This window comes from Natrix helvetica, assembly GCF_964273705.1.
Source record: "Natrix helvetica genome assembly, chromosome: 11".
Taxonomy (NCBI): Eukaryota; Metazoa; Chordata; class Lepidosauria; order Squamata; family Natricidae; genus Natrix; species Natrix helvetica.
The window spans coordinates 18682396-18696495 of record NC_138562.1 but is presented as its reverse complement, the minus strand read 5'-3'; the positions used below and the strand labels follow the sequence as shown (position 1 = coordinate 18696495).

Sequence of the window (14100 nt, the reverse complement as noted above, 5' to 3'; positions counted from 1 at the left end):
AGACGGAGGCCCTTAAGCTATAGAGCTTCCTTCAGTGAAAAGCTTTTCCAGAGGACCAGGGTGGCAGGACGCGCCTCAAGGTACTGGGGACTCGAGGCCTGGGGATGTATGGCAGACCAGCCCATAACAACCCTCTGGAGATAACAGTTTTGGTCTTAACGGGGAAGTCTGGGGAGGAAAATTGAAGAAAAGCCCCAGAGTTGGACGTCCTAAATTCCTCTCAGGTGCCTGGTGGCCTTCTTAGAACATAGACTGCTTGGGACCTCTTGAGGTCTTCTAGGCCAACCCGCTCAAAGGTCTATTTTTTAAAACCTCCAGCAACCCACAACTCTAGGAAGCAAACCTCTTGGTTTATTTCAAGTCCTTGTCCGCCCCGTCCTAAGAATGGGATTCTCCTCTGTGTGCAGTCAGAAGGTCCATGGCTGTGGTACAGTCCAGGGCCTCAATTGCAATCTCACATTGGCCATCTTGGGCGACCACACCTGTGAAACAGGTACCTTGAAAAAAAACCCACCTCTGGGGAGGATCTTGAGCGATCTGCAACCCAAATTGGGAAACGTGTTTCTCTTGAATTCTTACCTGGAAACCAAATTCCGGACCAGCCCTTAAGATGTGGTTGAACGAGAGATTAATGCTGCTTCTGTGCAAAAGAGTCTTTGATGGAACCGTATTTTTCGGAGTATAAGACGCACCTTTTTCCCCTCAAAAAAGTGGGTGAAAATCTGGGTGCATTTTATACACTGAATACAGCATTTTTGGCCTCCCAAAACCCCAGCCCCTTCGCAAAAATTGCCTTTAGGAGGCTTCTAGAGTGCTCCCAGGGACTGTGGAGGGTAGAAATGAGCAAAAAGACCGTTTTTTGCTCAATTTTGCCCGCCTCCTAAAGCCTCCTAAAGACTATGCATGCCCATCTTTGACAAAAAACAGACCTGTTTTTTGCTCAATACCCCCGTCCCTCGTCCCTAGGAGCACTCTAGAAGCCTCCTAAAGGCAATTCATGCCCTTTTTTGAAGAATAAACAAAACGGGCCGTTTTCATGAAAAACGGGTTGTTTTGGGGAGGTCTGCAGAGTGCAAAAACTTTTTTTTATTTAATTTGCCTCTTCAAAACCTCTGAAAAATGCGGTATTTAAAGAAAAGGAGACTCTTCTTGTTCAGACATGGGGGTCATTCATCCCCTCCGGGCCACTTCCTGGAAGGGGGAAGAATGACCCTGCTGGTCAGCTGGGAAGACCCTTCCCCTCCCCTCGGTCCTGCAAGACTAGATGGAAGACACTCCGCTCTCCTGCCGCTCTTCTGCCCTTACTAGGGTGGGATTCGTTTCCGACAACCTGTGCTGAGGGAGTCCCTGTTTGCTTCTTATTTCTCTCCTCCTTTCCTGTCCTCCTCCTGGTTCCAGCCTTGTCTTTCCTTGCTATTCCTTCCCTCGTGACTTTGCTCCTTCTCGGGTCCCTTTCCCAGGCTGTCCCTGCAACCTCAGAGGACAGCTTGACACCCCAATCCCCCGACACACACACCCGGCCAGGGTTAAAAGCCAGACCAGGGAATGGCAGCCCAGCTGGGGTCTTCACTGGAGAATGGGGGGGGGGGGAAGGGGCCGTCCTCAGCAAAGGCTGCAGGAGCTCAAGCTCGGCGCAAAGAAAACACCGATCAGAGCAGAGCTGAAGCTGCTTACGTGAGCCTGTGTGTCACCCGGCGACTTTTTTATTGGTTTCAGACTCCTGAATCACTCCACCACAACAAGCACAAGAAGCCGACCAAAACAGACTGTGGACACTGAAAAAAGGTACGGAGGGGGCTTTACGCGGTGGGGGAGGGAAATAGATGAAAGCCATTGGTGTGAGCTTGTTGCATTGAAAAGATTTTGCAGAGGGGCCCCAAAACGAAGGGTCCTTTGGTTATAAATATACATATTGGTAATATTTCAGGTCAGATTAGGAATTGGCTCCCTGGGTCCTTGGAAACTGTGAGAAGAGTTGCACGTTTTGAGTGAAGAGCCGCACACATTTAACAAAGAAAGAAAGAGGGGTTTTTTTTTTTAAGCTAACAACTTTATACTTTGTTATATTTTGTTTTGTTTTTTTTGTGTGTGTGCAGCCTTTCTGCAGACGAAGCAAATTCTCCGTCTTCCCCCTGCAGCTGGCAGGTAATGCAGAGAAGTGAAAAGCATCCCGCAGCTCTCCCTGGGCAGCTGTCATTGTTTGGCTTGTTCCTGGCAAATGTTTCTTCGCTACCATGTTTGATCGCTCTTTATAGCTTTGGTTGCAAATGAGCTGCCTTCGTTCGTTGAATGTGCGCCTGGGCGCCAGATAATTGAGTGGGGATTCCTTTGTGCCATCTGTTGGGCAGGGCGGTAGTTGCGACAGATTGCGTGACATTCTACCCCCAAATTTCAATGAGGCCAGTAGTTTTTAATAATGTTGGATGAAGAAATGCCACCCTAAATGCTTTATTTTGCTTTATTTTGCTGGCATTTTCTCCTCGGCCATTTAATGCTCCGGGTAAAATCCACAGTTGTCCTATCCCAGCAATGAGATCTACAGTGGGGTTCCTGCAGATTGCCTCAAGAGCCACGTACCCTTGATAGACTTTTAATCCAAACCAAGGGGACGGGGTAGCTCAGTGGCTAAGACGCTGAGCTTGCCAATCGGAAAGGTGAGCAGTTCAGCAGGTTCGAATCCCTAGCACCGCGTAACGGAGTGAGCTCCCATGACTTGTCCCAGCTTCTGCCAACCTAGCAGTTCGAAAGCAGGTAAAAAATGCAAGTAGAAAAATAGGAACCACCTTTGGTGGGAAGGGAACTGTGTTCCGTGAGCCTTCGGCGTTTAGTCATGCCGGCCACATGACCACGGAGACGTCTTCGGACAGCGCTGGCTCTTCAGCTTTGAAATGGAGATGAGCACCGCCCCCCAGAGTCGGGAACGACTAGCACATATGTGCGAGGGGAACCTTTACTTTTAATCCAAACCAATTTCGCAGTATAATGTTTAGTTAAGTGGGTGAATTCATTTATTACATCAATATTTTACCAGCGAATAGGTAGATCAATATATGGAACAAAATATCAACTAGTCACTACTTTCTCCCGTCAATGTCAGTATTTTGATTTAATAATGAGATGAAGCCTTGCCAGCTGTCTTAACGCACTCAGTGCAAACACTGATCATTTTGCTCGCATGTTTTTATTTCATTTCCACCCTTTGCAAGGTGTGCTCTTGTTCTTGATTGGAAGTGAAAGCTCTTAATTGCTCTGAGTGATATGTTCACCAGAGGACCTGAGCGAACGGCATGCATGCAAATTTATTCGTGACTCCCCTGCCTTCTGAATTCCATTTATTTGTGATCGCCTTGATGGCAAAAAGGCTGGAAGGCTAGTTTAGGAAAAGCATTGCTCATTTCATTGGAGACGTGGGACGATCCTGATAAAAATCATAGATCCAAAGTCTTACAGGTTGTTTTCTCTCTGCAGTCTCTGGAAAATCAGAAGGGACACCCGGACGGCTCACGTTGGCCAGATTTGCAGCCGGTCATCTGGCAGAACGAGGAAAGGCGGCGAAGCAAGCAGATCAGGAGGGAGTATTTCAAAGTAAGCCCCTCCTCCCCCCCCCTTTTTTTCCCCCTCTGCCTGCCAACTAACCAAAAGATCAGTCTAAGAATATAAAACCATTTCTGCCCTTAGAAAGTGTCAGAAACCTCTGAAAGCGAACTTAAAGTCATGTTTGTAATTACTTTTTCTTGCCTCCCCCCCCCCCAAAAAATGAACAGAATAAAAACTTTTCCAAGAAGAAAGAAAATTGGTGAGAAGAGAATAGAGAAGTGAAAGAGGGGAAAAAAGAAAAAAAATGTTTTTTCAGAACAATGGCCTTTGAGAAGTCATCTAAAACAACCCCCCCTCTCCCCGCCCAAGCAGGAAACCCTACACCATTTCTGACAAATGGCAGCCCAACCCCTTCTTGAAAGCTTCCAGGGCTGAAGCTCCCATAAGGGACAGAGAGCTTGTTATCGTGGGCTCTGCAAAGGCTGGAGATTCAGGCCTGCTTCAGTAGGCGAACAGCGTAGAACTAAGGATGCCTGCTAGGGAATACGTTATTTGGAGAGCAGCAGAGTTTATCCTTGAGGAAAATGCAGCCAGGATTATTATGGGAATAGGCACCAATAAGCATTTCTCTATAGAGAGCCTGTCGGTCATGCAGTTCTTTCTCCGGTAAGCCAAATCCAATTTATTATCCTGGTTACTGAGCTTAAGCATTACACATTGCCTCTTCACCAGCATTTTAAGCCCCCAAGAGAACGCCCCTAAAGATTCTGCAGCCATGCCACAGAATGGCCCCGTGTCTCTGTCTCCGGGTGGATTGGTTACGTGGCGAGAGGATGAAGCAGAGAGTCGAAGTGGTGAAACACACAAACAGGCTTCGCAATCTATCTGTGTTTTTCAGTACAAGTCTTCGCGGAAGAGCTCCAGTGGAAATGAAAACGACGAGGTAAGTGAGGAGCGGAAGACGAAATGAAACTTAACGGTGGGAATCAAGGATTCCCTAACACCCTCCTTTAAATTCTCCGCCCAATGCTCGCATGCAAAGTTGTTTCCCTCCCCTCTCGGAGAAATAATGCCCGATTTACATCGACAGCCCATCAATTCAAGATGGCTTATAGCCGCTTGATATAATCGTATGGAGATTGCATCGATGCTCCTGAATATCTCCCTTGGCTTGGCCAGGAACCGGACTTAAATTATCTCTTGGTTTTTTTGCAGTGCTCTGCCCTGTTTTAAATGTTGGTTTCTATGAAATCTGTGCCGCCCTGGGGTGGGGTGGGGGCTGCTGAAGGGTGGATTATGCATGCTTTAATAAATAACCAGGTATAGAAACAAGAAAGATCTTATCTGCGAGAAATTTAGATATTATACAATACAATGCAATAGTAGAGTTGGAAGGGACCTTGGAGGTCTTCTAGTCCAACCCCCTGCCTAGGCAGGAAACCCTATACCGTTCCAGACAAATGGCTATCCAACATCTCCTTAAAGACTTCCAGTGTTGGAGCATTCACAACTTCTGGAGGCAAGCTGTTCCACTGATTAATGGTTCTCACTGTCAGGAAGTTTCTCCTCAGTTCTAAGTTGCTTCTCTCTTTGATTAGTTTCCACCCATTGCTCCCAGAAATAATCTGGGAGAAATTTAGGAGAATTAGGGAGGAACTGATCTCACATTTCAAGCTACTTACCAGGTAAGCAAGTCCAAACAGCTGTATAGGAGCTGGGCCAGCAGAGTTTTTTAGCCAATGCTACATCTGTAGGCTATGGTGGCAGAAAAGCAGAGGGGCTGAGAGTCCCTTTTTCTGATGAGCCAATTAAAGGCAGAATCTCCTTTTGCCCCAGAGGCTCCGATCCCTTAGCCGAGAGAGTAGGAGAGAGCGTAAGAAAGAGGAGAGGGGAAGAAGGAAGGAGAGGAGGAAGGAAGGAGGCAGAGAAGGGAGGTTGAGAAGATGGAAGGAGTAAAGTTGTTGCAAAATACGATGCAGGCACGGGGAGGCAAGAAAGTGGCCCAAACTGTATTATGTGTGTGTGTGTGTGTGTGTTTGTAAAAATGAGTATAGAGACTGATGAATAGACAACTGTTAAATATAGCAATTTACATCTAAGAATGTATATCTATGAATGAATTTGAAAGGGAAAAATATAAAACTTTAACCCCCACCCCCACCCCACCCCAAAAAAGACTGGTCCTCCTGCAAGGAGATTCCCTTCAGGCATCTCCAAGCATCTCCATCTGTTTAGCCGTGTGTGTCTGTCTGGGAAAATACCTGTTTGTACGCCCGCACACGTTACGTACTGTCTGGCCAACTTTTCATTTTAAACATTTCATCTTACGGTTTCCACCTTTTTGGTTTGGTTTTGTTTTGTAGCAAGACAGTGACCATGCTAATGTGTCTCCACAGTCTCCTGTGTCATCCGAGGTACAAGTCTCTGTCTGTCTGTGTCTGTCTGTCTGTCTGTCTCTGTGTATATTTTTGTTAGTGTCACAAAAGGGGATTTGAACCGCGACGCCCAGTTTTGGTGTGGTTGGCGTTGCCCGCAGAATGGAAGCCATTCACTCCCAAGAGTGATCTGAAATATATTGTGGAAGGGGTGCAACGTATGTTTGAAAGAAGAAGAAAAAGCTTCTGAACTCTTTGCGTCGTTTTACGATAACATGTTAGCAAAGGGCTTTTTTGGGGGGGGTAGGGAGGGATCTTTCTAGAGAATGTCTCCCCTCCTGCTTCCCTGGCGCTCTGTGCTCCTGACATAGGTGGAACTTTTATAAGCACCGAGCGCCCCTTTCTCGGGAATTCCCCCTGCTGTGGCCAAAGGGCAGTGGGCACCCAGGTTCTTTTTCTCCAGACTGGGGAATGGCAAAGCGTAGAGATTTTTTGGACGAAGCCCCTGGGTTCTTGACGCTTGCATGCCTTGGGTTGCCCTCTGCGGCCATCTAACAGCTCTGCTTCTCCTCCCTCCTTTTCAAGGATTATGACCGGGCAGACGGGAGTCCTCATGGCCCTTTTGGATTGAAGCCCCGATCAGGTGAGGACTGTAATGAATCAAGATTAGATCTGGAAGGGGGCCTTGGAGGTCTTGTAGTCCAACCCCTTGCTCAAGCAGGAGACCCCATACCATTTGGGACCAGGCACTGTCCAGTCTTCTTCTTAAAAACTTCCAGTGATGAAGCACCCACAACTGCTGGAGGCAACTTCTGTCCCACTGATTAATTGTCCTCACTGTCAGGAAATTCCTCCTTAGTTCCAAGTTGCTTCTCGCCTTGGTTCGTTTCCATCCATTGTTTCTTGTCCTGCCTTCAAGTGCTTTGGAGAATAGATTGGGGGGCCCCTCTTCTTTGTGGCAGCCCCTGAGATACTGGAACACTGCTATCATGTCACCCCTGGTCCTTCTTTTCTCTGGACTAGCCAAACCCAAATCCTGCAGCCGTTCTCCAGGTCTTGGGGGGCGCAGAGGGGGTGTTAGACAGAGATTGCTTAGAATATTTCAGAGGTCGGAGGACGGAGAGGTTAAGTTTAGAAGAAAAGCAGGACTGTTAAGTGACAGGAAGGGCAGAAAGCACAAAGCAAGAGAAGGCGAAGCAGCTGCCTTGCCAACTGCGCCATGACATCGCAGTCTCAGTCCTTTGGTTCTGGAGACCCTGCTTTGCAACGCCTGACCCCCCCAATGGAGACCCTCCGGGATGCTGCAGGATCTTGGGCTGCCATTCCTGGATCAAGGGGAGTTGGGCTAGTATGGCTGGCCTAAATCACGTCCAAGCTGGACATTTCTCTCCCACCCCAAACGAGAGCCGTTCATTGCAAGGCGAGGAGAACGAATTTATCCATTAGAACGCCTTCTTCGGGTTCCTTGGCGCAAATTCTGTGGGTTTTTGTTTTTTATTTAGTGCAACCTTCATTTCTGACACACGCACCGCACCCCCCCACCCCAGCCCTCTGGTGTGACGAATGCCATCGTAGTACCCGGAAGCCTTTTTAGTTTATTGGATTTGAGAGTTAGTGAAGCAACAGAGGGAGGGGAGGCACCTCCAAGCGGCATCGTCAGGCGAGACGTTTCTCTGGAGCCGCCTCATTTTCAGTGGTCTGCTTCCCTTCTTAGCGTTCGGGCGTTCTCGTCAAGACTACAGCACCGCGGACCCCGGATTCACCATGAGGAGGAAAATGGAGCACCTGCGGGAAGAAAGGGAACAGATTAAACAACTGCGCAGTGTAATTTTCCTTCCATGCGGGGGGAAGTGGGCTCCAACTGTGGCAACTCGTGGACTTCAACTCCCAGAATTCCCCAGCCAGCCACGGATTCCGGGAGTTGAAGTCCACGGGGGTCTTAAAGTTGCCACGATTGGAGACCGCCCGCCTTCAACGGGATGGGTGTTGGGGCTGCTGGTGGCTCTCTTGGGGAAGCTGCCCGAGAAGCTGGGCTTCGGACCTTGAGTGTGTCTCCTTCGCCCTAGAACCTGGAGTCGCGGCTGAAGGTCAGCTTGCCCGAGGATATCGGCGCAGCTCTCATGGATGGGGTGGTCCTCTGCCACCTGGCCAACCACATCAGACCACGCTCCGTGGCCAGCATTCACGTCCCGTCACCGGCTGTGGTGAGTGAGCTGCGCGCATTGCCTCCCTAAGTCCAGGCGGGTTCCAGACCGGCCTTTGCCTGCGGGAAATCTCTCTTGATCTTGGGATTAGACCAAGGATCCTTTTCTCCTCCTCCTCCTCCTCAGTGGGATTGTTCCTCTTGACTCTTCGGCCTCTTTCTCTCTCCTCCCTCTCTCTCTCTCTCTCTCAACAGCCTAAGCTCAGTATGGCAAAATGCCGAAGAAACGTTGAAAATTTCCTGGATGCTTGCAAAAAGCTGGGCGTGGCGCAGGTAAATTGCTGAGGCGCTTAATGACGCCAGTCGCGGGAGGAGATTCTTCCCTAATAATGGGCGGTCCTCGACTTAACTACCTCCCCACATTTCTGTTGCTAAGTGAGGCGTATGTTAAACGAGTTTCAGCCCCCCCCCCCATTTTACAAGCTTTCTTGCCGCAGTTATTTTAGCTAATCGTTGCAGCGGTTACGTTAGGAACACTGTCGTTAAATGAATCTGGATCTCCCCCCGCCCCCGACTTGGCTTCTGTGACCGTCATAAATATGAGTCAGTTGACCGGCGTCCTCAAAACTACAGCCCGGGGGTCGGATATTGCCAGCCAAAGCCATTAATCCAGCCTGCAAGGGACCATAAGGCTGCCCCACCCGCATCGCCCCCACCTACCAACTGCCCTCACCCCCCCCTTTTTCTGGAGGTCAAGGAGCCCCCAAACAAGGTCACCTTTGGCCTCCCCAGCCTCCAGGGGGAGGGAGATAGAGAGCACCACGCACTCTCAGTCACATGACCACCTAGCCACACCCACCCTGTCCGCCTCCCCTCCCGCACAACAGTCTGAAGGACCGTGAATCCCCCCCCTTTTTTTAAAAAGTTTGAGGACCCCTGTTTTAGCCGTTGGGACTGGCCGGAAGTGGCTTGTTGGGAACGGAGGGTGGGGTGCTTCCCCCCCTTTAACCTGTCAATCTCCCACTTTCCATCCTCCACCTTCTCTCCTTCCTTCTTCTGCTTCCCCGAGGACGGCATTGAGGTGGGGGTTGAGAAGCAGCCTGTGATTTTGCCCGGTGTGTGTGTGTGGGGCGGTGTCTCTGTCTGCCAAAGGAAGTCCCGCCCTTTAGAGCAGGTCTGGGGAATTCTGGGAGTTGAAGTCCACCAGGCTTAACATTGCCAAGGTTGGAGACCCCTCCTGCTTTAGAGGCTGCCTTTAGAGCCTTGGTCTTTGACCCCCCCCCCCGTCCCCCTTTAAAGGAAGCGCTTTTCCTAATCAGCTGGACTCTGGGTTTATTCTGAAGAAGGAGGAGAATCTGAAGCTGTTGTCTCTTCCTTTTTCCAGGAAAGGCTTTGCTTACCCCATCACATTTTGGAAGAGAGAGGACTGGTCAAAGTCGGACTCACGGTTCAGGCCCTGCTGGAGATCCCTTCTTCTAAAGCGTCGCAGCTCTCCTGCCTGTAGCGGGGCTCCTGCGGAAGGAACTGGCCGCCATGGCGCCCGTGGGACCCTCCCGGGCCTTCCCACTCCGTCCAGGGGAATCCGCCAAGCCATTCGCCGTCAGGGCTCTCCAGGGGCTGTATGTTGGGAACCGGGGTGTCCAGCTGACAACTCCCTGGGAGCGTTAAAAAAAACAAAAATAATTCCTATTTTCTTTTTAACCACGAGAGCCATAAGAGATTCCGAGGCCGTCAGATTCTCTTCCCAGGTAGGGTCCCGTCCTGCCTTCGCCCCTCAGCCGCCCGTCAAGCCTTCGCCGTTGTTTTTGAGCGGACTTTGTAAAGGAGTGTTTGACTGCCGCCCAATTCCTCTTAGATCTTGCAGCACTACCTTTGACAAGGGAAGCCCGAGGCAGGAGCTTTGAGAGATGCTTATGCTAGGGGAGGGAGCATCACCTGATGTAGGCTTTCATGGACCTTAAAATGGCATTTGCATTCAAAGCTTGGACCGGTATCATTTTCCACCTACGCTTGCGAAATAATCAGAAGTCATTATAGCAGAGTAGAAAATCCGGACAAGCACCATCACGGAAACAGTTGGACCAGTTCTGAGAAGCTTTGCATCCTTCATTTTTTGCACTTCTTACCGATGTACCCATTTCCAATATTTTAGTTGGGTGTATGCGGGCGATGACAGAATAGTATACAATATAAAGGACAAATTGTGTGGGTTTTTTCCCCCCCCCCCTTCAGTATTCTAGATTGGTGCCAAAATACTTTTCAGTTGTACTGTAGATTGTTAACCTGTGAAGTGCCTGTGTAATAACTTTTCCTAGTCTTAAAAACATTTTTGCAGTTTCTTTACGTCTCAATAGATGCAATGCGTATTTTTAAATATTAGGAGGTTTTTTTTTTTTTTTTGTAAGATTGGTCATACGTGAAGTTTAAAAGGACTAACATCTGAATGTTGGATGGTCTTCAGTTTGCACACTTTGAATTTATTAAGTTTGGTCGTTAGAAAACAAAATTGTAAATATGTTTTTATTTATCATATTTAATTTGATAACGTAATCCTTTTTAATGTATTAGTTGGTCGGTGGATGTTTGAAAAATTATTTTCCTCCTCTGGGAGAAATAATGACTTGTAGGATTCTTCATGGAGAATCCTATGGAAGAGTGTTAGTGCAAAACTTTTCAGTAAAACTGCCAAAAAAAAAAGGTTTTTTTTTTTAAAGAAAGAAATAATAATCTCAGGTTTATATTGTGATAGCCAGGATTTCATAGCTCGCTCCCAACTTTCATACAATCTTTTGTCATGGTGGTTGAATGAGGAACGTCATGAAGTAGAGCAGGGGTGTCCAAACTTGGCAACTTTAAGACTTGTGGACTTCAACTCCCAGAATTCCCCAGCCAGCATAGCTGGCTGGGGAATTCTGGGAGTTGAAGTCCACAAGTCTTAAAGTTGCCAAGTTTGGACACCCCTGAAGTAGAGGAAAGATCAATAGCCTTGATCAGATATCTGCCCCACCCCCACCCACCCCGGCAACCCCCAACCCTGCCAGCCAGTTTAAGGGATGGAGCAATGTGGTCACAACCCTCTAACTGCCAGTCCCTCTCTACCCACCCAACCGACTCCAGTGTTGTTGCCAAGGGCGTGTGTGCAAGAAGAAAGGAGATTCATCCGGGGGAGGAATGTTATGGGAAGGAAGAATGGGAGGGGGGGGGGAGTGCATGACAATTCCAGAGATGTCATCTCTGATGGTCTCTTTCATTGCCACCTTTCAAGAAAGCAGTTTCTGTTCATTTGGGGAGCTGTTTTAGGCCCTGCCTGCTTGAGAGAGAGAGAGACCCCCACCCCCAAGTTCCATCCAGAGTCCTCCCTTCCCGTCCCTGCAGAGGTCCTCCCCACTCCAGGGCCCACCAGCGGGAAGGGGATCCTCCCCGTGGCATTTGGAGAGGCCAAGAAACAAGCTTTGCGTTGCTCCGTTTTTTAACGTCTGCATTTCCGTTGCTCCCCTTGGTAGCGAATTAAGGTTCAGGCTTTGCCCCTTTCAGACGCCTTCGGTTGGATGGAATTCTCTTCTCTTGTTGGCATGATTTAAGAAACAAAATCCTTTGCACTTTTTTTTATTTTATTTTTGCAGCCCAAAGAATGCCACTGTTAGTTGACAAAGCGTGTTGCGGGATTGCGGTGACGGTCGTTAGAGGTACACAACGATCTCTCCCCCACCCACCTCCCAGCCCCTTGTGAAAAGTGAGGCTCAGCACCACTTTCCCCCAACTTTGCAGGGAGGGGCTGGGAGCCCCTTGATGAAAAGTATTGAACATAGGGAAGCTTTTAAAGAGGTTTTTTTAAAAAATTGAATTCTTATTTATTTCCATTTCGGGCAGCGGGGGAAGCTCAGAAAAGACAGGACTCTGTGTTTGGGTCGCTTTGGGATAGAGATGGATTTGCCCGGGGCCATTTGCCTCCTCTTCCCAATGAACACAAATCTTACCAGTTTAACTCAGTGTTTCTCAACCTTGGCCCACCTGAAGATGCGAGGACTTCCACTCCCAGAATCCCCCAGCTCTGCTGGCTGGGGGATTCTGGGAGTTGAAGTCCACGCTTCTTCAGGTGGGCCGAGGCTGAGAAACACTGGCTCTAACTCAATCTATAAAAAAAGTGGGTGGGGGATGAAATAGGTCAGCGCAGAAGAGCTCAGCCCAATTTGAAGAGACAAGGTGAGGAGGGGGTGTCAGTCCTAGGTATGACACCTGCATGCAGGTGGACTTTGGAGAAGCAGAAAATTCCCATTGCCTCGTGGGGGCAAGGACTCTGGCAAATGCAAGAATGAAATCCTGTTGTTGGCTGTCTTTTACGCAAGAGACTGGGAGACCCTGAAAAGGGGGCAGCAGAGAGGTTGGGCTAAGAGGGGAGGTCTTCTCATATCTCCACCTCCAGAGCTTCCACCGCTGAAGAGCAAGTATGGTTAGGAAGCCCACGGAGACTTTTAAAAACTTGGGGACTCCAATTCCCATGCTGGCTGAGGAACTCTAGGAGTTAAAGTCCCCCCAGTCTTAAACGTTGCCAAGGCCGGAGACCCCTGTCCTAAGGAATGCCATGCCGTGGGATGATGGGCTCTGCAACCCACGCCGGTGGGAAGCGGTCCTAAGTGGGCATCGGGTTGAGTCCTTCTCAAGGGCCGGGGGGGGGGGGGGGGGGAGAGATGTCAAGGCAGAGGTGTTTATGTAAGGCTCCTTCTCGACTTTTGCGAAATATCCTTGGGGGTGGGGGCTGACTTTTGGAATTCTTGAAGTCTCCTTCCTCCATTTGTTCTGCATTAAAATGCAATTGTGAGCTCATGTTAAATTAAAATGCATGAAATGATTTGTTTATATTTAGATCAGCCTTCCCCAGTTGATTGTTCTCTGTGTTGATTGGCCTTCAGTTGCCCTAACCTTCAACCAGTATGCAGGCATAGCTTCAGCAAGGACGCCTTACTGGAGAAATTTGGTCTTTTTGCTATTTATTGGTTTTGTTACTGGTTGGTTTAGATATTTTCTTAAGGCTGTGGATGCTCAGATGTTGAATTCCTTTGAAATGAAAAGGTCTTAAGAATAAAAAACAGGGGGAAATAGAGTTAAATGACATGTTCTCCCTCACTCCACCTTCTCTGGGCATTGGGTAAATAAAGTTTGTGCGTGTGTTTGTGCATTCCATGTCTTCATCCCCCTTTATTTTGTTTTTACATGAATCTGATTTTCCTGCCCCGTCCCTTTATACATTTTCTCTTCTCACTATCTGGCCTCAGTTCCGGTTCTTGTGCAGAGAAAAGATATACCTAGGATGTCCAGGAGTTTCTAAGTCATATAGTTAATGATATAAATGCAATAAATAAATAATCGGCTCTTAAAATGGGTTGATTACAAAAGCGACACTGCCCTCCACCACGTCCCGTCCACGTCACGCAGGCTTCATTCTCGGGCCGCCACGGATCCGCAACGCAAAGCCCAGCCCAGCCCGTGGCGCCAGAGACGCCCGCTAGCCAAGCCGTGTCGATGCACAGTTGTGACGGAATTAAGCAGAGATGTGCAAACTGTCGAATCATCTGTGGACCCTCCTTGGACCAAAAAGGGTCCAGGCGATGAGTTTTGTGTTTGTGTCTTTTTTTAAACAAACAAACTATTCCTCAGTTGTTCTCCATTCCTTTTGTGTATCTCTTTAACTCCTGATCCGAGCCAGATTCACAGTTGCTCTTTTTAAAGGCATCAATCAGTTTGGAAGGAATTGGGAGCTCTGTCTTTTCTTTTTGTGTCTGTTTTTCTGTTTGCCATCCCTGCTTTTTTCCCTGTCCTCACCGGGGGAGGGGAAGGGGGGGGCTCTTGTTACACAACTCTTTGGATGCTTTTTTTTCCCCCCCTGGATTTCTTCCCGCAGGAGCTTCCAACATTTCCCCCGAACCGTCGTCCCGTTTTTTGTTTCCTTTTGTACAGAGTTTTCTATTGAAATCTGCATGGATTAAACCTAATGTACATATACTCTGTGTATAAAATGAAAAAAAAAAAAAGCCTTTCGTAATTCTC

The 14100-nt window shown here is 48.5% G+C and overlaps 1 protein-coding gene across 1 annotated transcript in view; it reads left to right on the top strand.

Annotated features, from left to right (window-relative positions):
• The window catches only part of LRCH2 (leucine rich repeats and calponin homology domain containing 2), a 30890-nt gene extending 16790 nt beyond the window's left edge, over positions 1 to 14100 (top strand). Inside the window, exons 12-22 of the mRNA XM_081964364.1 lie at positions 1717 to 1785; positions 2097 to 2145; positions 3469 to 3585; positions 4436 to 4480; positions 5901 to 5951; positions 6498 to 6555; positions 7627 to 7736; positions 7979 to 8116; positions 8311 to 8388; positions 9440 to 10888; positions 11032 to 14100. Coding sequence (XP_081820490.1) covers positions 1717 to 1785; positions 2097 to 2145; positions 3469 to 3585; positions 4436 to 4480; positions 5901 to 5951; positions 6498 to 6555; positions 7627 to 7736; positions 7979 to 8116; positions 8311 to 8388; positions 9440 to 9559 — 835 coding nt within the window. The 3' untranslated portion in view covers positions 9560 to 10888; positions 11032 to 14100. The remainder of the gene's footprint in view (positions 1 to 1716; positions 1786 to 2096; positions 2146 to 3468; positions 3586 to 4435; positions 4481 to 5900; positions 5952 to 6497; positions 6556 to 7626; positions 7737 to 7978; positions 8117 to 8310; positions 8389 to 9439; positions 10889 to 11031) is intronic.